This window comes from Triplophysa rosa, linkage group LG6 (assembly GCF_024868665.1).
Source record: "Triplophysa rosa linkage group LG6, Trosa_1v2, whole genome shotgun sequence".
Lineage (NCBI taxonomy): Eukaryota > Metazoa > Chordata > Actinopteri > Cypriniformes > Nemacheilidae > Triplophysa > Triplophysa rosa.
In genome coordinates this window covers 26,488,621-26,513,065 of record NC_079895.1, presented here as the reverse complement: position 1 = coordinate 26,513,065, position 24,445 = coordinate 26,488,621, and the positions used below count along the sequence as shown (strand labels likewise).

The window sequence follows — 24,445 nt, the reverse complement described above, 5'->3', positions numbered from 1 at the left end:
AAAAGCATGAGGCAAAATTGCGACGTTTACACCATCAGCAGATACATTAAACAGTCTTACAGAAAACTGATTGTGTGAATGTTATAATTCTTTTAACAGCAGACGTGATCTTTCACACCGCACAAAGCAGAAACACCATCTCACTCACTGCTGCCCCCTGCTGTTTCACCTCTGAACAAATTCAATCAATTAGTGATTTATAAAACCGACAGATGTTTCATTTCGAACCTCAGAGCTGACAGACCGGACAAACACTGTTCTGCTACTACCAGAGGCATTTTATAAATACCATAATACCAAGTTTTCCTATTATTACATTTCTATTGAAATCTTGGAAACTGGTTTCATGGAGTATTTCAAAGTACTGTACAGCTGATTGTATTCATGCTGTGTTTAGCTTTAGTCTTCTGATGGATTTTTGTTGTTTGTTATATTTTAGAATGTGAAAAAGAGGAACTGCATACTGTTTGAGAATTCTCTAAGAAAAACCGCACAAACATTTTGCACATCATTAAAGACTTTCTCGTGATACATCTGAAGCGCACATTTACCTCTGCTTTTCATCTCAGTTACTCATTTATTTTTACCAAACGAAGTACACAAAGGTTTGGGGTCACTTGACTTGTTTCTATTGAGACTGAAGGCCTTTTAATCTGAAGGTGTATGCTTAAATGTCGCAAAATATGTTTGTAGACAAACATATCATTTTGCCCGCATGTTAATTTCTATGTTTAGAAAGCTTCAACTTAAAAAAATAAAATAAAATGCAGGACGTTAAATAACAAAGAAAAACAGCTAATGACATGATAGCATTTCTGCAAATTCTAGACAAAGTTTAATGACACTGAAGAGGATAACATCATTCACAACATAATCCCAAAGTTTTGTGACATTTGTGTCATTCTATAGTTTTAATGAGTTTATGATTATTCTTGAAAGTGACCCTAATTCTTTTGATAGTATAGTAGATGGAGTGGCTCAGCGGCTGAGGCGGATGGGTTTGAACCGGATGTTTGCTGGTTCAGAGCTGTCAACACTGGTGTGCCCTTTAAACACCTGCTCCTGTGACACACGTCAAAACTACTGTATAGCCACATATGTAACACTGGGGGGACCATGGCCCGATATATCACAAACAAGACTTAGATTAAGCCAGGACTAGTTAAATGATTATATTTAAACTGTAAAACAATAAAATGCATTATAAAATAACATCACTTGAGAAAAAACAATGGCACTGACGTATGAAGATACGTTTAAAGAGACAAGATATCTGCACAAGTTACTTTCTTATTAAAGGGATAGTTCACACCAAAATGTAAATTCTGTCATCATTTACTCACCCGTAATATATCATTTCAACCGTGTATGGCTTTCTTTCTTCTGCAGAACACAAAAGAAGATATTTTGAAGAAAGTTGATAACTAAATCCCGTTGGTCCCCATTGACTTATACTGTATAGACACAAAACCAAATTAAGGTCAATGGGGACCAACGGGATTCTGCTATCAACTTTCTTCTTTGTGTTCTGAAGAAGAAAGAGAGTCCTTGCAGGTTTGAAATGTCAAGAGGGTGAGTAAATGATGACAGAATTTTCATTTGGGGTGAACTATCCCTTGAAGTGTGTATTAAATCCATTATTGTTACTTACGTAAATATATTTGCACTTAAATAACTGAGGGCTGGTCTGTACATGACCACGGACCAGAGGCCGGTGTCAGATCTATTTTTCTCAAGATGAGTCATTTAGTTCCTGTTCTGCTTAAGTTCATAACACCTCCTGACTGACTAATTTCACTCTTTCACATGTGCATGAGGAAACGTGCGTGGTCGCATTCGCTGTGCAGCTCAACTGAGTTTCATGACAAGCCGTTTGAAGCAACAGTCAGATCTCTGATTGGTCTGCAGCTGGAGACAGGAAGTGCAGTTCATCGCCGTGCAGAACTTTGGCTCCGGTGCCTTTAGATGATCAGACACAGGTATGTGAGTCTCTCTTCTGTCTGTGTAAATGATGGAGTGAAGCTTCCGAGGGAATGAGGAGAGAGATGTTCTGTTGAAGGCCTGTGAACGTAAAGTTGGTGTTTGTTGTTTAATGTACTTTGTGCTTGATGTACTTCATGTTTTTGACAGCGTTTCACCACAGTAGGAAACTCAACTCAATAGAGGAAATGCAACGGAATCTTGGTTTTCACACGGCTTCTGAACAAGACAGAAATAAACGCTTGTTTTAGTGTATTTAGGTATTGTTTTAGCATTTTATCTATAAGAAAGAAACATGCTTTTAATGCACATTAATAATTACAGCTGTCCCGGAGAACTGGATAATCATATCTGAATGCAAATATTTGAAGTAAAACAAAGAATAAAGTCCTAATAATAGGCAAGGCAAGTTTATTTATATAGCACATTTCATACACAAGGGCAATTCAAAGTGCTTTACATAAAATGATTTACAAGGAAAATAAGACGTATCTTTAAAATGCAAATGATTTAAGATCACAAACTTTAGATTTTAAGAAAGAATAAAACAGCAATAAAATTGATTTAAAAAATGTACTAATACAGCATATATAAGTTATAATTGAATTGCAATGATATCTGTGCAAGAATTGAAATTGAAAATGAAAATGAAGTGACACTGGACAATTTATAGCCCCGGTTAGTCCCAGACTAAAATGAATTTGGAGCTGTCTTAACTGAAAATAACCCTCCCGACATATCTTAAAATATGTCAGTGCCATTGTTTTATTTCAAGATGCACATCTGTAATGTTTTTTTCTACAGCGTTTTAATAAATGCGACTTAAGTAGCCTAAATTAACTAGGGCATAGTCCTGGCTAAGCCTTGTATGTGAAACCGGGCCATAAACTCTACATAAACAAAATGGCATTTTCTTCATTACTGCACTCGTCAGAATGAATTATAGAGCTATTTGTGCACTATACATGTATTCAACAGCTGTAATGTGTCACACATCATCATGTTCATAGTTTAAAGGTCTTTGCATGATTTTACAGTGATGGAACAGCAGGGCTGGACTAGGAAGAAAAATCGGCCCCTCTTTTTTGGTCCCTCACCATTTCTGTCGACCGGGGGGGGGGAGTGGTTTGTGGAGGGGGATGTGCATGGTCGGGTCTGTCGACTGGGGGGGGCAAGGTTAAGTCTGTCCAGGAGGGCTGGCATGCATACGTGTCTTCTGCATTCGCATTGCATGCTTTCGCATTAATAATACGCCCATCTGAGCGGCCCAAGTGTCCGAACAGTCAGATGAGGCGCCTTTTTAATTTAAAGTAAACTACCGCTGACAGGCGTGCTTTGTTTTGTTTATGCTCGGAAGGCTGTATCACGGAGCGCACCTTTGAGTGTTGCCATGTTCATTTATTTTTAAGCGCTTTTTAGCTTATAAAGCTCGGCACTTTATTTGTAAAAAAAAAGCGTTTTTGTGGTCTTTTTTTGTTTATTTTCGGTTAGTCTTTGTTGGTTGTTTTAATCTAAGAAGATCTGGCAACATGTTACTTTAACAGATCGTGAGAACGGCTAACCATACACACATTTGATTTTACAACATACACACTATTTATTTTATTTATTTACTCTCATTATCTCTTGCTTTCTCAATATGTCATGAGTGTACACAGATTACTAATCCATTTTAAATACTATTTAAATATTTAAACATATAAATAAAATTATAACCAGCGCCCTCTTATGGTACGCGCAGTGCGTGCAGCCGTACGGCTGCAGGCGCCCACTCAGATCATGCCTATACACCCAAATGAAGCTGTATATGTTGATATATTTACTGTATCTTCATAATTTTCAGGAAGTTATCAGGCTAAGTGTGACCAGCTGAAAGGCAGATAAGATCTCTTGACACTTTACAACAGTACAGTCTGTGCATTGTATCATTGTAGTTCTATGGTATTTTTTAAACATTTTAAAGTACTTCTGAAAAAGCAATGGTGCTACAAATAATACACATCAGAAAAACTAAATTGCTCTATGTCCAAAATACAATGGCAGCCCTGTATAAAGCGATATGGAATATGTGGTATTAGCATCTTAATGTCACTGGAGCGACTGCTCTGTGAGGCTTGTGTGGTTTTTCAGAAGCTGTTCAGGAAGTTTGTGAAAGAATGTCAGTATCCGTCTAAAACTGCTCTGAAACCAAAAGACACGAGAAACACACCATGCTGTGATTTGACCGCCTAGGCCTATAACATCCACAGTCATGAACATCAGCATTCAGGTCCTGAAAACACTGACGCTCGCTGGGATTTTACATGATAAAACTAATACTTCTGGCCCTTGATTCTGGTTGGCTGAGCTGTGAGCGAAGGTGTTCTAAATAACTCTGGAAACACACCTGTGACCTCATTACATCATCACATTTACTGCTCTACAAAACACTCTGTTTTTTTTAAAAAAAAGTGTATGTATCATGTCATTTATTGTAATGTACTGTACTGTCTATTAGCAGCATATAGGAAATGATCAAATTAAATTAGACATTGCACTGAGGTAAAGTATCTCCAGTAGATGTCTTCAACAGGTTAGTTATTGTTCGATTTGTTGTTAACAGGTTTGTTTCTATGTGCACTCAGTCTTGTAGGTGCAAAGTAAAATAAGAAACAACAATAAAGAAGAGATGCCTGGACCTCCTCCTCCACCACCTCCCGGACCTCCTCCAACCTTCGCAGTGGTATGAGACACTTACTCATCCGTCTTTCTCTCTCACACACGTCATTTGTTCCATAGACAAAATGACTTTGGTACTATTACAAACCATAGAGTGTAAAAAAGATAGACAGCAGCGTGATTTCATTTAATGAAATGAGCGTAAAAGGTCCGACGATGGGAGCTGACAGGTTACGCAAAAACGTCAGTTTGGAGCGTGGGCATGCGCAGAAGGGAAGGAATCGTCAGCGGAGCCAGAGGCTGCGTCCGAAATCGCCTACTTCCATACTATACAGTTGGCGAAAAGGAGTAGAGTCATGAACAGGATGTCTGAAACCTCAGTATGCAAAAAACAGTAGGCGAGAAAACTAACTTAAACCAAACTTTCAAAAAACGAACACTTGGACATATATCAACGTGATTAAAAACGGACTAAAATAACAAAAAACATCTTTGGAAAAAATGTATTTGAAGTGTAACTGGATTTTACAGTTTGGCTCCTGTACCATTTGTTTACACGAAGAGGGCGGGGTTTATGACCTGTACTGCAGCCAGCCACCAGGGGGCGATCAAAGAGCCGCAGCTTCACTTTTCAGGACGTGAGAGGGGTTTTGACTAGAAGGGATACAGATACCTCCACTGGGCAATTTTTGTCACGCTGAAAACGGTTTATTAATATTTTTTTATTATTGTAAGGTTAGGTTTAGTGTTGGGGTAAGTGGAGGCGTTAGTTAATGTAATTTATTGTAATTATATGGCGAGATTTTGCACTACTTCCGGCCGTAGCTGTATCCCTTCTAGCAACAACCGGTGTGAGGCACCCGTTACAAATGATCTAATATCTCAACCCTTCCCCTACCCCATAGGAACTGTTTTGTCTTTTTACACTTTGAAGTAAAATAATTTGGTTTATTAATCCGCTTTCATCGCGGGCTCTGCTGACCGGTCCCCACAATGTCTGTGGTTCAGACTTCTACAATGGGACACATTCCTGTCTTTAGGTGGTCTACATATTTCTATATATTTTATAGAACTGCTTGATAGTTGATAAAAGAAATTAAGTCGTTTTGAAAAATATTATAACCAGAAAAAGTACGGAGTACAAAACTTTGCACTGTAAAAAAACGGGACTTTTCCGGCAGCTTGGGCACCAGTAAAATAACAGTTTTGCCACGAACATTACACGTTTTTCTTGTAAATTTGCAGTCTTTCTATCATTTTGCCTTTCTAAAAATCTGTGAAAATTCTGTAAAAAAATAACAGTACAATTCAGTGTGGGAATTGCAATCAGTCACAAACCAAACAATATAATTAATAAAACACTAATGACCCATGTGATGAATCTTTTATAACTTGATTTGTGCAAAATGTTTTAAGGTTGAATTTTAGGAAGGGGTTGAAGTTTAGGTTCACATTCACCATTTATATTCACTGTTTATAATAATGTGTAAAATAGAAATGTATAATTGTGTTTTTCTAATGATAGAGTTAAAAAATTGACCATGACAGGCCCAGTATAGGTGTATTATATTTCATTTTTCCTCAAAATAAGCCTACACATGTTGACATGTATTTCCACAGGCAAACACAGAGAAGCCGTCTCTGAACCGATCTCAGCAGCAGGGGAGAAATGCTTTACTTTCTGACATCGGCAAAGGAGCTCGGCTGAAGAAAACAGTCACTAATGATCGCAGCGCACCGTCACTGGACAGTGCGTTTTCATTTCTTTTCACATAACAGTACACTTTTTAAGCCACAATAGGTGCAAATCTTTACTTGGAATTAACTTTTGGGAGCCAGTTATATGCAATTGTAATAATGATGATTGTCTTAAGTTTATTGATGTTTTATGATATTTTTGTTTATACAGAGCCCAAAGGGGAAGGAGGTGGAGGTGGAGGTGGAGGTGGAGGAGGGGGTGGAGCTCCAGGTGGACTGGGCGGTCTGTTTCAGGGTGGAATGCCGCGGCTAAAATCAGGGAGCAGAGACAGCAATGGTAATCATTCAAATCATATAAACATTATAGAAATTAGTGTACATAAAGAACTGTTAATGTATATAAGAAAGATAGTTTAGATGTTTCAAAAAATCTGTTTCAGGACTTTTCATTAATGTAATAGAAATAGACATATAATAACATTTTGAAGTATTTATACATCACAGTAGCATTAATTGTATTGAATGTGGATTACAATGTCAAAAATATTGTTCATACCATAACACGGTATTACACATTTAACATTACAGTAATGACCAGGACTAGCTTAATTTTCTTAAAGACAATGTTAAAACATACAAAATAATATCAATCCTGAAAAGTGGGCTTTATTTTAAAGAAAAAATCGTATTCTTTATAAAAAAAGTATGACTCTTAATATTTCTTCATGTGATTAACCTAAAAGCAGAAATCCAAATGTGTTCAATTAAAAATACAACCTGCCTTGTTTTTTTTTTACTGTCTACACAGTAAGACCCCCGATGCCTCCCACAGGCGGCAGATTCCCATCACCCAGTAACTCAGGTGGAAGCAGACCCCCGGTCCCAACCTCTGGACGACCTTCACCTGGGAGAACCGGCGCCCCACCTGTACCTCCTTCTACTCGCCCACCACAGCACAGCTCTCCTGGTGGCCCCCCACCCCTGCCTGGAGGAGGTCGACCGCCTTCCACACAGCCCCCCAGCCAGCCGGGCAGACGTCCCAGCCTTCCTCCAGCCCCGAGGGAAGCTTCCTTTCCCCCACCACCTATGCCCGCAAGTGCCCGGCCACCATTACCCACAATCCCCAGCAGGTCCTCAGATGACTTCCCTCCTCCTCCACCCACAGGCGGTCACAGACCATCTTTCTCTCGGGATGGACCACCGCTGCCGCCACCACCTTCGACAGACAACAAACCACAGAGACCTTCGGGTAATCCACCTCCAGCTCTACCTCCAGGAAGAGGGGGCCTGCCACCCGTCCCCCCATCATCCAGAGATGAGCCGAGCTCTAGAACCCCTTCACGAAACAACCTCCCTCCTCCGCCACCGCCTGGACGCTCCAACCCATTGCCCCCGCCGCCCAATGACTCGCGCCCGCCGCCTCCTCCAACAGGCCGGAGTCCATCTGTACGGTCAGGTGTGTGGGGGGTCATTCCTGTAATGCAGTAACTTATGAAATCTGTAACTTTTAAATATGAGTCTTTTTTGTTGTTGTTCGTTCATGCTGTCCATGCTGTGGCTCTCCAGGTCCTGTTCCACCTCCACCAGGAAACAGAGGCGGGGTTCCTCCTCCAGCACCTCCTCCGGGGCGACCCGGTGGATCCGGCAGACCCCCTCCACCCCCGGACCGTCCCGGAGCATCCGGCTTTCCTTCTGCACCTCCCCCTGACATGCTGAATGGTTTTCAGTGTCCTCCGCCTCCTGCCACAGGTAGAACTGCCACTGAAGTCCTTATTCACCGACTCACGAAACATTTACATTACATTTTATAGTTCATTTGCATTGTCTGACTATTTTGATCATTTTCGAGAATATTTCTTTACTGACAGTGTTTTACTGGACATTAAAGTATTCTCTTGTTTTCTTGTCATACAGATGAATGGGGGATGAGGTTTTCGTTCCATCCCCTGTCTGAATTACCTCCTCCAGAGCCATATTTGCCCTTCCTTAAGTCTTACCCCAGCAAGGCCGGAGGCAAAGGTGAGTGTATTTCATGTAGCGTTGTAATATATCATGACTTTTTAATTTCCCCATTCATTTTAATACACTTGTCACATGAAAGACCAAAGACGGCCATTTGTTAGAAGTATATTTTATGTGCTGTTTCAAATGTATGTGCTGTTCATAATAAGCACAAGGTATTGAGGAGATATTTCCAACTTTTACAGTAGATAAGATGAACAACAACAGATTGCTTACAATCAGTTGAATCTTCTAATTTCAGAATGATCCACATCATTGATATTTGTTTGTTTGTGTTTTCAGTTCAGAGAGACAGAGGTGCACCCCCCTTACCCCCAATTCCTAGATGAACGTCGCTTGGATGAAAGTGTCATGTTGTACACTATGTGAAACTTGGGTTCTTGGAGTGCATTATTATTTGTTTGGAAGGGTGTTTAGGTGGTTTCTTATCAGCTCAGGTCAAAAGAGTTAAAGTCTCTACTATTCAGAATATTTTTTTAAGATGCTGTGTGACAACGTGTGACTATTGTCTGTAAATGTAAAATTGATAAAATACCACAGCATGATCTTATACAAATTACACACTGTATATTAAAGTCCCAGTGAAATTAAAAATGACAATTCTTATTTTTTCATGAAATATTGCATCGTCTATTGTAAATAGCTTATCAATGTGGGTCACTTTAAAGTCCCCGGAAGTTGCGATCGTTTTTACTTCCGTATTCTGACACATTTCCGAGTGAAAAGGAATTTCAAAGGAGAAAAGTAGTGGGTGTGGCTTGCGTTTTTCACTGAGAATTGATTGGATGTTGCACTGATTTTGAAATTAAGTTGAAGATGAGGAGTTAACGGATGCTCCGGCCATGCTGTCTAATTAACGTCATTTTAGATGGGTAGTCATTTCAGGGCCGAAGTGCATTTTCAGATTTTAACTGAAGATTATGAGTGTACATGGATTTTAAAAAGAAAATGACCCACATTGATAAGCTTTTTTTTTTTACCATAAACGCTGCAATATTTCATGATAAATAAGAATTGTCATTTTTAATTTCACTGGGACTTTAAGGATTCATTCATGTTTGTAGCAAAAATTCAGGACGATTATGCACCAATGATCTCTTTTTAGATAAAAAAAATGAGTAACACAGTAGTAATAGTCATACTTGACTAACACCACAAACAAATTTTAGGTCTAGATTTTTTAAAACATAATTGTGACCTGTGATAAAAAAAATGTGGATTGGTAAAATTATAATGATTATGTATGTTTCTTTTTCAACTGTGATCTGTGGACAGGATACTTACATTGTGCCAGTCACACCTTGTGTTTTATACCTGTGAACAACATGTGTAGTTCAATGAAGATTAATTTCATTATGTGTGAAAACACCATATAGGAAAAAAATAAAAAAGTGTTGTAGACTTTTAAAAGAGAAAGCACAGATCCACATCCCGTATTATGCGCAGCACTATACTGCCCTCTACTTGTGTTTTGGTTCATTGCCACTGTCGCCTTTGACTCGCTCACTGGGAAACTGCTGATGTTGGTTGGGGTTTTATACTTTAAGCTTTTAATATAATAAATTGTATTTAATGTATACATCTTACAGGCCTTTTATGGTATTTTTTCAACATTATCATGCATATGGTTGTTTTTCCATTTTACAATAACCGTGCTATTAATAACTGTAATTACTGATATTGTGTTATGCAATTCTATGCAAACCTTACCATGAAAAAATTAAGATTTTAGTTTAGCCAATATGACGATATCCCAAATTTAAAATTTAAAGCATTTTTTTTGTCAGGTAAGTGCTTTCAGAAATCTCACATTCACAACGGTACAAATATGTTCCTTAAAAAGGGGCAAATGCGAATTTAAATATAACAACTATTTGATGTTCTATGAAGAACCATCCTCTCTACATTTGTTAGGAATGGTTGTTTCTGGTGTGTGCGTTCAATTCACAGAAATCCTCATGCGTAAAATGAATGTAGTAGCCTAGATGTCTTTTTAAACAGAAAATGTTTACAGACTGGCATTTTTTCTGACGTATAATCAAAATGTTGAACGAATATCTTAAAGATTTTGTTATATGTGTTACAATATGTGTTAAAATGATTAAATAACTAGTCTACATTAAATTAACTTTGGCTGAGACGTCATACCTCGATCGGTCTGCGCAGCTCGGTTATGTGCGCACTGCGCAGCTCAGTTTGGCTTTGGCCAAAGAGTTTAGATACCAAGAGGCGAAACTCAATCGATCGTTCCATGGAAAAACACCAACGCCCTGCGCTTCCGCCATTTTGGGGTGAAAGCGACTCGGCTTTTTGCTATCGCGATAGCAATATCAGCTGCATTGATAAAAAAAACAATAAAGCTGAAATTCAACCTGAATGATGATAATGCATGATGACAAAGACTTGGCTCCCTAGAAACCACATCAGTTATCTGGCATTTTCACCCCAAAATGGCGGCCGCGCTGTTTACCACAAAGCACCAGAGTGTCGCCTCTTGGTATCCAATACTCTTTGCTTTGGCTCAGAGCACCACGTGAAAAGTCAATGAAGTGCGCATGCGCAGAGTCTTCGCGACGCGTGATTGGTGAAATAAACTTGCGTGGGATGATGCGATCACATTATGACAGCAGCGCGTGTGTGTGCTGTGAGATAACATGCAGAGCACATGTTTGGACAGGATACAGACAGAGCAGAAGACAGAAGTGAGTAGACATGGATCTGACATGACGGATCAAGGTCAGCTAAACCTGTGCGTTTGTGAGTTTTACACACACTGGGTCGGATCAGTGCCCCAGTAGTGCAGCTGGATGGGATTTACAGGAATCAGCTGATCCGGTGAGTCAGTCAACAACTCCCAAACAAAAACACATCACGGAAAAAGAGCTAAACGTTAAGATAAACGGATATGGTATATATTCTGTAACGTTACATATAGACATACAGTACATACCAGTTACTTACTATGCCTGAGCTCACACACACGTGCTGTGCGTTACAAAAATATTACATATACATACAGTACATTTAAGTGCATCTTAACTTAACTAATAAATATTTTTAATTCACTTGGCTCTCATGTCATTCCACATTTCTGCAGAACACAAATATATTTTGACTGAACAACATTGGCCTCCAATTGACTTCCAGTGGATTGACACAAACTGTCTCAAAATATCTTTTGCGCCCCACAGAAGAAAGAGTCATATGCAGATTTTGAACGACAAGAGGGTGAATGGATGATTACGCAGTTTTTATTTTTAGGTGAACTATCCCTTTAATTCTTCTGTAACTAGCTTTTGTGTCCCATTAACATGCCAAAGATATTCAAAAAGAAATGACTAATGGGCACGTTTTCTTGATTCTTTTAGAGTTTTGAGCTGCTATAAGGGGCTTGTAGTTTGCGGTCCGACAGAATGGAGGATTTGTCTGTGGGCAGCAGGAATGGATCGGTCCCGCCTGTCCCACCCAGCATGTCTATAGATAAACTCTTCCCGGCTCTGCTTGAATGTTTCGGCATCATTCTGTGCGGATATGTGGCCGGTCGTACGAACATCATCTCGGCCACACAAGCCAAAGGACTGGGCAACTTCGTGTCTAAGTTTGCCCTGCCAGCTCTGCTGTTTAAGAACATGGTGCTTCTGGACTTTGGAGACGTCATCTGGCCGTTTTTCTTCAGTATTCTGGTGGCGAAAGCGACCGTGTTCTTTTTTGTGTGTGCACTCACGCTGCTGGTGGCAAACAGAGAGAGGCGCTTCTCAAAGGCCGGCCTGTTCTCTATATTTGCCACACAGAGTAATGACTTTGCTCTGGGATTCCCCATAGGTGAGTAGAAAGACAACACGCTTCATGTCAACGCATGCAGTCAAGTGTCACCAACCAGCGTCCAAATGAATTTTAGCATGAAGTCTCAGAGCGTTTGGGTGTATCAGTTACATGATTCTTTCGCTTTCTCAAAAATGTGATCCATATGTTGCACAGCCTGTTAGTTAAGTTTGAGATTAAAGTCTTGAATGCGTGGCTAGAACTGCATAATGCCTTCTTTCAGTTGTCCAGCCGTCTTTTTAATGCTCCCTTGTTTGCATGACAGGTTTTTTTGTAAACAAATGTCGATTTCTTTTTGCCACTTCCACAGTTGAAGCTCTTTACCGAAACACTCATCCCGAGTATCTGCAGTACATCTACCTGGTTGCTCCCGTCTCCCTCATGATCCTGAACCCGTTGGGCTTTGCCTTCTGTGAGGTTCAGAGATGGAGGACGGGCGAACATCAGCCGCAGCGCAAACTGAAGGTGCTGGGTCTGGTGGTTCTTCAGGTGGTCAGGAACCCCATCGTCTTTATGGTGGTGATCGGGGTGATTTCTCACTTTCTGTTGCGACAGAAGATCCCAGCCTTCATGGAGGAGTTCGTGGACGGTCTGGCGAACTCGTTCGGGGGGACAGCGTTGTTTTATCTGGGTCTGTCTATGGTTGGGCAGCTGAAGAAACTCACACGCTCTACAGTCGTGGCCCTTATTCTGCTCATCACTGCCAAACTGTGAGCGTTACACGTTAATAGATAATGTTCTGTATGAGTATCTGTATGTTCTGTATTGTGTATATATACATGAGAATATAAATGTGTTCAACCTACAGTGACGTGTTAATTTGGTACATTTTTTGGGCCGTGCAAACAATACATTATAATAAAATAAATAAAGACTAAATTATAAAAAGATTGCGTAGGCACACATATAGTTATTGTTATAATTCAATTTATAACTTAAGCATGTCTTTATATTTTCATATATCTTCATAAATTCATTTTAAGGTCATTTTATTCTATTCTGAAGAGTATGCGTGGCACATTTAAGATTCGGGCTCCGGATTCACGAAACTGTTCTTAAGAGAAGTTATAGGAATGTTTCTTCTTAAGAAGCCATTGAACAACGCGACATCATCAGTGGACCTTGCTTGACAGTTTCGAGATGAGATGTAAGAGTGCAAAGATGAGGTTTCTGATGGTTTCTCTCCCTGCTTTCTTTCTTTAGGCTGGTGATGCCTTTGATGTGCAGAGAGATGCTTGAGGTTCTGGACCGTGCAAACAGCAGCTCTCTGAATCACAGCAGTCTGTCAAACTATGCCTTTCTGTATGGAGTCTTTCCTACGGCACCCAGCGTGGCCATTTATGCATCCCACTACAACATGGAGCTGGAGGTGGTATGTGCCTGTTTAAAATATCACCCAAAATATCGAACCAAAGGACACTTGGTCTCGCGTAGCTGGATCTCTGAACACAACAAACGGCGTCCCACACGTTTAATGCGGGGACTTTGGAGGACACTTGGATGAGACAAGATTTGCACATACACAAGACGACATAGCACAGCACACTAACGCGCATCAAGCAGAATGTTTCACTTGGATAAGATGATAAAGCAACAGATAACAAATGAGGACTTTGTACACTTTCTGAATGTCATTACCAAAAAACGGCTCGGAAAAGCAAAGTTCTGTATAAGCATTTGTTTGCAGATGCCTCTTGGTTTGTTTTTTCTATCGAGACGTTTTTAAGTGTTGTGCTTTCAGAGCCTCTGTGCATGGTTTTATAATGCTGATTTTTAGTGATCCATCCTCAGGTGACCTCAGGGATGGTGATCAGCACGTTCCTCTCCGCGCCCATCATGTATGTGTCCGCCTGGCTGCTGACCATTCCCTGGATGGACCCGACGGTGCTGGCCTTAGCGCTCCAGAACGTCAGCTTCAACATCAGCATCGTCAGTCTCTTCACGTTGGTGAGCGCACAGATCACTTCCCCTTCTTTCACGTCAGGTTTCTCTTGTTCCGCCTTTTCTCAAAAGCATGTGGATGAACAGTGCGCGGGGGGGGTGAAGGCACATGTTTGTGTTGCCACGGCTGTAACGCAGATGATTATTATGGGATGAAGGCAAATCTGTGTTCTTATCAGTATTACAGCAGGTGTCCGGGATCCCGTGAGTAAGTGAACTCTTTGATTTACGCTCAGGGAAAGTACCAGCAGTTCATGAAATCGGGTTCATCTACAGTAATTGGAATTGTCATGTTTGGATGGCGTCACAATAAAAGTCAAACGCTTGAGTGTGAGTTTTAGTCTCGAATGCTGAACACAGATGTTGAGTCTCGACACGCTGACTTCCTCTTGTGGCTCTGATCTCTAAAGATAAACCAGAAATGTCTTGATCCAAGTTCAAGGCGATGCAATATTCAGTTGTGTAGAGCTGTTAAACTGGATCGGACACCTGCACGGTGTTATTTTTGTCACCGCAGGTGTGGAGCGTTGCAGTCATGCTGTTGAGCCGCAAGTTTGGCAGAGTTCCCCACATGTTCACTATAAACTTGTTTGTGGCACAGGTGAGCGTTCAGAACGTGAAGGTAATACAGAAGCTAGAGTGTTGTGTGAAATTGCAGACAGATTTTCTTTTTGTCTTTGTGTCTTGTGCGCAGTTATTGGCGTGTGTGGGTATGATATCATGGAACTTTGTGGTGAAGGGCGAGAACTTCCTGGGTCGCGTCTTGAGCTTTACACTACTGTACTCTTCTCTCTACAGCACGTATGTTTGGCCGGGTGAGTCATGAGAACATCACCTGTCTCACTGCATGATGTCAACAAAAAAAATTAAACACTACCTGTGTCACAACATACTATTATAATATAAACATCCGGGCTGTGACGACTGTTAACACAAACACAGATTGTACATGTAACAGTGGCTATCATACAAGTCAAATCAGTGACATTTTATTATTGTATTACGTTTCACAGTGTCCATTGATGCCATCCCTAAACTTAAACCCTAAACTTGTATGCACAAAATAGTCCTGTCAGATCCATTACCCACAATTAATTATTTCCTAAATAAACGTGTGTGTGTGTTGTGTATATTTATATACAAATGCACATGCATACATTTATGCATATTTAACAAACATTTACATAAATAAAATACCTATCATACTGTATAATATAATTGACATTATGTTTACATAGTAATATATATTATACATATTTTATAAACCCACACGCTGCTTCTAAACTACACACAATCGTCGTTCAGACACAAATGACAGCTTTTATGATGTTTATTAAAACACAAGTTTGTATATACGGTATTTCTTTGGATCATTTCACTGCCAGTTGTTGTGCAATAATTCATTTAATTGAACTATTTAAGTAAATTTATATCCCTAATTTTTGTGAGTGCACCCCACCCAATAGAGACCGTTCTTCATTTAGCTAACTAAAAGCAAAGCACATTTTCTATATTACTTCATGCACACAAAATCAAGAAGTTGCGCTTTCCCGTTGTTAAACATTGACATTACAAATTAACTTTTTTTTTACCATTACCATGAGGTTTCAATAATTGTATTTGTTTGCGTTGTGAAGGTCTGATCAGTCTGTCCATGCTCCTCACGAGGGGAAGTGAGGAGGTGAAGGTCAGACCAGGACTGGCTCTCCTCGCTGGCTGGGGGTGAGCGCCACGTTTACTTGACATTACTGAGAGCTTACTTTTCTCTCTCTTTAAATTAAATGTCTGTGTCCTGCAGTCTGCCTGTGTTGGTCGTGAGCGTCGTTCTCCTATCAGGAGAGAGAATGCCAGACACCATAGACTCTGCGTTCTTCTACGGGAAGACACAGGTACTTCACACAAAAACCTTCTTCACACGGATCAACACGTTGACCTCTAAAGAGTTTATGAGATAAACTTGACCTTTCTGTCAGTTGTGTTGTAATTTTCCTGCAGTTGCTATAGTGGTGTTGTAATGCTTTTGTGAATGTGTGTGTGTTGCAGGTCATCTGCACGTCTGTGGTGTTGTGTGTGAGCATCGCTGTGTGTGGCGTCTCTCTCGCTTTACTCAGCAGACAGACGCAGGATCATCAGACGCTGGAGCGCGGCTCGCGGTCTGACAGTGAAGAGGATCTGATCGCCGCCTGTGACACAAACGCACAGAACACTGTTGAGCAGCCCTCGACAGCAGGCAGCATCAACGCCGGTACGACTGACACCGCGGCTGATTCCACAACTGTAACACTGCTCCTCAAATAACGTACGTGTGTGTGTGTGTGTGTGTGTGTGTGTGTGTGTGTGTTTCAGACTGTCAGATGTGTGAATGCGAGTGTGCTCGAGTGCGGCCCATGCCGGACATGATCACCAGCACTGGCACAAGAGAGCGTTCCTCTACATCATCAGGTAAAACATGCGTCCACTTTGATATTCCTCCAGTTATTTCATCACCGTGCGCGAGACTGATCCATTTGTTATATAGTTTTCACTTCGGTGTTGTTTGTTGGTGTAAATCACTGTAAATCTTTTGTTGTCTGATGTTTAGGGGTGTCCTCGACTAAGGATTTACATAGTCGAATCAGAATTGTCACGTCTTGCGCATAAGTCGACTGATCGTGCATGTGTGTTTGCGTGCATGTGGGGATGACACCAGGTGGTTAATGGTGGATTCACACGGTACGCGGCAGTCGCGTTTGTCCAGTTAATTTTCAAAGGGAAACATGCCAAACACTCAGTAATGGAGAAATGTTTGGAAACGGGTGCGTGCGGAACGTGCTGCTTCTCTTTACCGCTCTCACAGCGCAGAAGACGCGGAGAGACGTGATCCTGCGCCGGGGGTTTCGGTACCCATCCCTAAAAATGTCCCTTTTCTTTACATCATAAATAATATCTTTGCCAGCGCGGTTCGTGCCCGTCTGCTACGCCACTGCCCATATAACCAAAATGGCATGATCCCCATTGCATAACACCTCTGCCAAGATTCCACTGTGAGAATCAGGCTCCTCCTATCGAAGCATCCAATCTTCGACTATTCGGGGTCACCCCCTTACTGCTGTTTATTGTTAACTGCTGTTCTCAGGTCAGTGCGGTCAGAGATGTGCATCCGCTGGCTGTTTGCTGGTGGAAGAGGAACAGAAAGAAGCAGACAGACAGAACACAGACATACAGACAACCAGACATGTGCTGATGTGTCTGTTACTCACTGTCAGTCTGCTCGCTGTGAGTACACACTCACTTCTATATGAAATGTTTAAAAGAACTAATTATACTCGCTGGCATTAACAGTACTCTTTAGAAATACTGTTTTTACCATACACTTACTATGTGGTTAAAACTTGATGGTAATAGATGTTGGTAAAACATGTTAAAAGTTGACCAACTAACAGCGTTTCTAAACAATGGTAAACTATGATACTGGTAGTTACAGTAAATTATAATGAAATCCTTCCTCCTAGGCTCACATTCTGTTTTTGTGTTTGTTGCAGAATCTCTTCAGTTGTCTGTGGTGGCTCTTTAATAAAGTTCCAGGTCGGCTTTATCTAGAGCTGCAGTTCTTCTGTGTTGTGGCTAATTATGGTCAGGTAATGTGTTATGTGTTATACTACAGCCAGACGGCATACAGAAACTGCATACTTCTGTCTGATGCATACTTCTCTCTGTCTTTTTCAACGTAGGGTTTGATGTCGTTTGCATTTTTTGGCCTTGACAAGCACCTGATAATCTCTCCATTCAAAAAGAGGTAAAGATTTCCCTCATTTGTCAATATATAATCAATGTACATATACATATATATATACAGTATATTTTCAACGTTAAAAGACATTAAAAAAGCCCATCGCAAATTAGCATAATAAACAGAAAACTATAGATTTTGTGTCTAGATTTCTTTCAAGTTTTATTAAAGTTCGGGTGAAACACTCAGATAATCAGCCTAATGTACCACAGGTGATACTCATTCAGTGACCATCCAATCAGGGCTATAAATACACAGCATCTTACCTCCATTCCTGGACAGTATTCTAGCATCCCTCCAGCATCCCTTTTTTATAGATTGAGACGTGACTGACCCTGAATCACTTTGACACATTTGGTTCTTCGTTCTTCCACAAAATGTATTTCAACCCCATGAAGTTACATCAGTTTAGCCAGTCAGATCAGAGTTTATTTATGTTTTTACAGCTTAAAGGGATCGTTCACCCAAAAATGAAAAGGGTCACTTCGAACCTCTATGACTTTCTTCCATCCGCAGAAGACGAGCAGATATTTTGAAGAATGTTGATAACCGAACAGCGGTGTGGCACCCATTGACTTCTATTGTATGGACACAGAACCAATGCAAGTGAATGGGTGCCATCGCTGTTGTATGGCTAGCAGCTAGCCGAGTGTACATTGTTTGTACACTCGTTATTGCAATGCATCATGGGATTAAAGTCACTCAATTATTTATTGACTCAACTCAGTTATTACATAACTGTAAAGTTCATGAAGTTGTGTGTATGTTGGTAAAGGTTAGTGAGCCTGTGGCAGAGCTGGAGTCCGGAGGTCACGGGCTCCGCCGCGTCTGAGGAGATCAGACTGACCTGCAGTCAGTTCCTCACATATCACAGAGAACAGTGCATCAAAGATGTTGTCAACAAGAAGAGGTAAAGACCCTCACGGCTGTTTTCTCCACAACCTCTGAAAACTTCAGTTTGGCATGAATTTACTGTACGTGTTAGGTGTGTTTTTTGGTGTGTATCGAGAATGATTTTGTCTAATTCGGATGATTCACTTGTCTCGTTCGCTCGTACGTGTTTGCATGAATCCGCTTTATGCATGACTCTTGTTGTGTTTTGTGGTTCAAATGTCTTCCTTTTGCTTTGCTGTCCGTCTGCCGCCTGCTTCTGTCTTTCTGTGGGGGTTTGGGCGCAGTGGGTGACCCGTGCTCTGCTCTGCAGGTGTGGAGAGAGAAGCAGCACAGAGACGTGTCTGGGCAGCGATCTGGTTCGCTGGCTGAAGAGCGTTGGATTGGCCAGCGACAGCGGGGAGGCGGTTGCGTACGGCTCACGTCTTCTAGAGGGCGGAGTCATTCAGCACATCACCAATGAGCACGGCTTTCAGGACGAAGCCTTGCACTACCGTTTCACGTAGCGGAGACGATGTGGATGGTTCAGGCATGTCTTTTAGTGAACCGTTTATCTTACAGTACTAATGGCAATAACGATATGTGAATGAGTTTGGTCTCAAGACGGCACGGCCTTGCCTACCTCACACATACAGAACAACACAGGGTTGATGGAGAAGCAGTTACATTTCATAAAAATGTGATGTTGAAATACATTTGGCTCATTTGATCCTGCTGAATCTACCTAACATAATGTAAATGTTAAGACACTGTCGTTTTTTTGTTTTCAATTGTTGTTAATGTACAACAACAGTTATGATTGTAATAGCAACACTGTATTATTTTCCTTCGGGAAAGGTCTTATTGGACAAGTATATGGAATCGTATGCTGACTCGAGGTCAGATGTTTCTGAAACTGAATTTATCAAAAGTATCAAACTACTTTTCCAGACCACAGATGCTGTTTGAATTAAATGTAAAGGTAAGAATGTTTCGCCATGATCTAACCAGGTTCATTAATGTTGAAAACCTGGAGAAGTTGTTTTCTTGAAAAATAATTGATAATCTTTTGTACTTTTCATAAAACGTTTTGTTGCAGATTCGCTCTCCCAATAGAATGTGGCGGATGTCTATGTTTGCATAATGTTTGATTTACTGTATGCCCTTAAATCGAACCGGCCAGTATGTATGCAGATTATTTTGTTATTTGTGTTTGAGGGAGAAGCGAAATAATGCATGATTTTGTGTTTCATATTTTAAGTCCTGCCAACTTTGTTCACGCAATAAAATATTTCTGCAAATGGATACAGACACGATCTGAATTGAAAGTTTATTCGTTTTTGACAGGTAGTCCACAATGATGAATCTGTTGTGTGTTCTGTTCAGTGTGAATGGTTTAAACATTAAACCCATATAATCTTTTTAATGACATGTATAACTGACACCCTGTAGTTAGTTCCAGCTCTCACTTGTGTTGGGAAACAATAATAATACTTTAATGACATTCTCAGGCTTTACTGTAAATGTTCAACTCCTCGGTTACAGTGTCTGTGAAGAGATGAACCGGTAGTGTTTTGTCCTCAATTCCCAAAGTCAGATATTTCTGCATCTCTGCCAGCTTCTGCTTCTCCAGATCTCTCATTTTCTCAACGATCTTCTGTCCTCTCTCCTGAACAAACACAAAACACAGAAAATATCATTTAATTGACGAATGGGGAAAATGTGAAATCATTCATATTAAAGGCACATTCTATATTCTATACTGGTTTATTTAGAGCACGTGCAACGTTTGTCAGTGTTTCCTAAAATCAGAGTTTAGATTTTAATAATGGAAAAACTTGTACATTGGCACCGTCAAATCATTGAGCATCCTGATAAGGCAAGTTTGGAGTTTACTGATCGATGGAAGATGGGTGGAATGTTTGAGAAAACCGCCTGAAAATATTTTATTTGGTGGTGCTAATAGACTCTGTTTCCAACTCTGTCCAATTTCCATTTAAACACTACTGGTCAAAGGTTTTTGGGGACTTGCTCACTTATGTGTTCATATTTTTGATATATCTTAGAATGATAATAAACTCATCAAAATTATGAAATACAACAAAGGGAACTATGGGAATTATGTTGTAACTTAAAAAAAAATTAAAACGTGTTATGTTTCATCAAATTCAGTGTAGTCACCTTTTGACTAGAATTTGCAGAAATGTTTTCTTGTCATTTTATCAAGCAGCTTTGATGCTTTTTAAACGATATTAAAGGACTTCCCATCTATTCTGTGCTCTTATTGGCTGCGCTTTCTTCATTATTCAGTCCAAATCATCCATTTCAAAAACATTTTTTATTAAATAAAATGTTAGTTTTGTCATGAAAAAAACATGTTTGTTTGTAAAATTATATTTTTGTCTACTAAACTAATTTCATACATTTAAGCATACGCTTGCAGATCAAACGTTTTTTTAAAAAACAAGAAACATTTCCCTCAAGTGTCCCAAAACTTTCGACCGGTAGTGTACATTCTTTGAGTTGTTGTTTTACATGGAACATTGCAGCTTATCGAATATTTAATGGCTCACCCTGGTGCTGTCGATGATGGCTGCGACCACCGCGTGTTTCAGGAACAGCGGGTGCTTGCGGTTCGGTTTGCTCTGAAAACGAGGTTTCTTCTTCACGGGATCCTCTTCTCCATAACACGGAGAACGTGTGTGCTTCAGCTGCTTGATGTCTGGCACGAATACAAACGGCTTAAAAACAGACCTGTCAACCAAACACATAAATCTCGGCAGCATTAATAAAAATACAATCATTGTAACGGTTTTATTTTACATTTTAAGAAGAAAACGTGCATGTTGTTATGTAGCTGCTAGGGTATTCTGTGGTTTCTTACTTTTCAAAATGAAAAGAGCCCACCTCAAGTCTCTAAGACATCCTGGTCTCTGTATACTGTATGGGTTTTGTCTAAATGCTGATCAATTCAAATAGATTTAGATTTAGATTCAACTTTATTGTCATTGCACATGTACAAGTACAAGGCAACGAAATGTGACCTCTGCATTTAACCCATCCAGAGAGTAGTGAACACACGTACACCCGGAGCTGTCAATAGTCAAAGCTGTACTTACAAATGTCATTCACAAATCCAGCCAAATTTCTGCATAAGTCAAAATAACCCTGTAGTACATTTTAGTATCAACTACCCCAGTCTGTACCTGTCTGGGTCTGGAGTCGCAGTGAAGAAGTGAACGCCGGGCAGATCGGGGTCTGTAGGGACCACTGACACCATACTGCCGGTGGTCATAAACATGCCCTCCATGTTGATTCCACTCTCCTTATCCCTCAAAATATCCATCATGGTCTCTGCTGTGATGTGACCTGTTTGCAAAATGTTATATTATTAAAGTTGCAACAGATGCACACTAAATATCTTTTTTCACACACAAAAAATATTTTTTTACTTTTTTGTTAACATAACATGACTTTACTGTTATTCTTAAGTGCAGAACCGTAAAAATAAAGAATGAGCATGTGTGTTCACGTTCAACTTTTACTGTGTAATATGATGGCATACAGTGAAGTACTAGACATTTAACTAAACCTACTACACACTTGGGAACGTGAGAGCAGATGTGATCATTTTTGGCATGTTTTCCCGGCGCTCACCTTTGCTCTTCTCCAGAAGTTTGCGTCCCTCACAGTAGCGGCCACCTGCGGCCTCGATTCGGGCTGTAGTTTGGAAGGAATAAACGTCTGCGAAACTGAACTGAGCCTGTCCGTCCCACCAGCCCTTCTCTCGTGCGTAGTCCTTTAACCTCGGGTGTTCCTTATCTATCTTAGTAGTGATGGAGTACTGATTGGACATGTTACGATACCCTTCTATAAAACAGAGAAAGACAAACATCAAAGTTCAGTTCAATCCAACAGCTAACAAAGTTTAAGACTGTTTAGCTTCCAAGATCAGACACACTCAGGCTGGAACTATAAACATTTGCAGCATGCCACATGATGATGTATTTACCCTTTACTCTCTCTGCTGCCCAGTATTTCCCAGCTGTCTCCAGCACCCAGGCCTCAGTACGATCTGATATAAGGAAGCTGTTGTGGTACGTGAACCCGGACTCATCTTCCATGCAATTCCCTCCTTGGCCGTATTTTTCCAGCAGCTCTGTTATAACATCTAGAGCCTTTTCGGCTGTGTCGGCCCTCTCCAGTGCCAGCCTAAATACAAATGAAAAGTGCAGGTATTTGATACTTTTGGCCTGAGATACCTTAACTTGTTAGTAGAACTAGTACGCGATTATTTGCTCACCTAACAAGATCCATGCCCAAGAGAGCTTCATCCCCATCCGCGTTCTCCTTCCCCCAGACCGCCTCGTTTCCGATGCACACCTGATGCTCATTTGCCCCCATCTCTGCCCCCCACAGCCAGGCGGGTCGGCTCAGCACCACTGCGTATGTGTGCGCTGCCTGCTCGATCTCTATATATGTACACTATACGTTTTTGAGTTGAAAAATAACAAAAATTCCAGACAATTACGCCAGATCCATTAAGGTGAAACTTAAAGTCAGTCTGCGACAACATTCAGGAGTATTTTGAACTGTAATCAGATGTATATAAAAAATATCCTAGATATTTTTCAAAACAAACCTCAACTTTTTCTCCATCCTCATGGCTCTTGGAGGGGAAGTACACCACTTCTTGTACTTCATCGCAGGGTCTGTCCGAGTTCTTTCCGAAGACTGTATTCTGGCCTTCTGTTGATGGAGGCAGGGCTACAAATGTGTCACAAGAGTTTGGGAGCATCCTGTACAAACATGCAAACAGACCATCAGAATTCTCTTCATTATAATCTGTAGGTCACTATCAATATAAAATGAACTTGAAATGGTTCCCCAACAATCCCTATAAATCTGTTCAATAATGATCACTAATAAATAGCACTTAGTTCATGTATTCAACCTAATGTAGTTATTCAGTAAACACGCTAACACGTCTTTGATTCATGAATATTGAAAATAAAACATGTCAAATATTAAGGCTTGATTAACAATATTTATTAAATCTTTGTCCTATGTATAACATATTTTAGCCCTGGGTAAACTAAAACGGTCACTAATATTTTAAGCACAGTTAAATCCAGTAAGTCATAACATTAAAATGTCAAGGTTCATAAAAATAAGTCAACATTAGCAGTAGCACATTCGCACAATATATGATGCATTGAAAATATGATTTACCTCGTCCAACTTAACAAATGCCAGACCTTAAGAGAAATCACGTACTATTCGGTGAGATTTCACATATGTATACTTTCCTTTTCCTAGTAAACAAAGCTGACTGCAGACTTCGGCATGGGTGTTTCTCTGATCTCTAATGACATAACAGCGCTGAGCGACAGTCAGACACTGGACTCTTGTCAATCTACATGAGTGTAAAATCTGCGGCGAAGTCCACGTGGGCGGAGTCAGAGGACGAAAGAGTCGCTTATTGGATAACGCAGCACGTCCTCCCGAGTCAGGTGTGAGTGACTTTTGTTTACGCACTCATATCAAAATGAATGTGTCCATTAATATTGTATTTATACGTTCATTTGAAATGCATTTATATTGTATTTATGCATTAAGATAAAACATTGTAAATACGTTTGGCTCTGAATGTGTTTACATTTTCAAGCAAGCCCGAAAATAAAA

General features: G+C 40.4%; 3 protein-coding genes across 9 annotated transcripts; 2 read left to right on the top strand and 1 right to left on the bottom strand.

Moving 5' to 3' along the window:
• The first annotated feature begins 1,807 nt into the window (after window positions 1–1,807).
• On the top strand, window positions 1,808–9,964 carry wipf1a (WAS/WASL interacting protein family, member 1a). 4 transcript variants are annotated; one of them, XM_057336834.1, is made up of 8 exons: window positions 1,808–1,979; window positions 4,605–4,702; window positions 6,259–6,388; window positions 6,548–6,673; window positions 7,145–7,792; window positions 7,903–8,085; window positions 8,251–8,355; window positions 8,641–9,964. In XM_057336834.1, the coding sequence occupies exons 2-8, from the start codon at window positions 4,649–4,651 to the stop codon at window positions 8,685–8,687; spliced, it is 1,293 nt and encodes a 430-aa protein (XP_057192817.1). In that variant the 5' UTR covers window positions 1,808–1,979; window positions 4,605–4,648; the 3' UTR covers window positions 8,688–9,964. The 4 variants fall into 4 exon arrangements, with proteins under 4 accessions (XP_057192817.1, XP_057192819.1, XP_057192821.1 ...); XM_057336836.1 differs by lacking the exon at window positions 1,808–1,979 and adding an exon at window positions 1,982–2,074; XM_057336838.1 differs by lacking the exon at window positions 1,808–1,979 and adding an exon at window positions 1,994–2,069.
• Window positions 9,965–10,939: 975 nt separating this feature from the next.
• On the top strand, window positions 10,940–19,296 carry gpr155a (G protein-coupled receptor 155a). 4 transcript variants are annotated; one of them, XM_057336256.1, is made up of 17 exons: window positions 10,940–11,193; window positions 11,456–11,619; window positions 11,727–12,180; window positions 12,491–12,890; window positions 13,384–13,552; window positions 13,972–14,127; window positions 14,639–14,722; window positions 14,816–14,936; window positions 15,759–15,843; window positions 15,920–16,010; window positions 16,165–16,366; window positions 16,468–16,563; window positions 17,237–17,376; window positions 17,643–17,738; window positions 17,832–17,896; window positions 18,666–18,800; window positions 19,069–19,212. In XM_057336256.1, the coding sequence occupies exons 3-17, from the start codon at window positions 11,772–11,774 to the stop codon at window positions 19,073–19,075; spliced, it is 2,256 nt and encodes a 751-aa protein (XP_057192239.1). In that variant the 5' UTR covers window positions 10,940–11,193; window positions 11,456–11,619; window positions 11,727–11,771; the 3' UTR covers window positions 19,076–19,212. The 4 variants fall into 4 exon arrangements, with proteins under 4 accessions (XP_057192239.1, XP_057192236.1, XP_057192235.1 ...); XM_057336253.1 differs by having other exon boundaries at window positions 10,941–11,193; window positions 11,550–11,619; window positions 19,095–19,296; XM_057336252.1 differs by having other exon boundaries at window positions 10,941–11,193; window positions 19,095–19,296.
• Window positions 19,253–24,125, bottom strand: scrn3 (secernin 3). The gene is made up of 8 exons (XM_057336257.1): window positions 23,993–24,125; window positions 23,403–23,559; window positions 23,064–23,245; window positions 22,773–22,972; window positions 22,418–22,630; window positions 21,967–22,129; window positions 21,334–21,514; window positions 19,253–20,429 (listed from the first exon to the last, which is right to left on the bottom strand). Exons 2-8 carry the CDS (start codon window positions 23,556–23,558, stop codon window positions 20,268–20,270), a joined length of 1,257 nt encoding a protein of 418 aa, XP_057192240.1. The 5' UTR covers window position 23,559; window positions 23,993–24,125; the 3' UTR covers window positions 19,253–20,267.
• Between the last annotated feature and the right edge of the window lie 320 nt (window positions 24,126–24,445).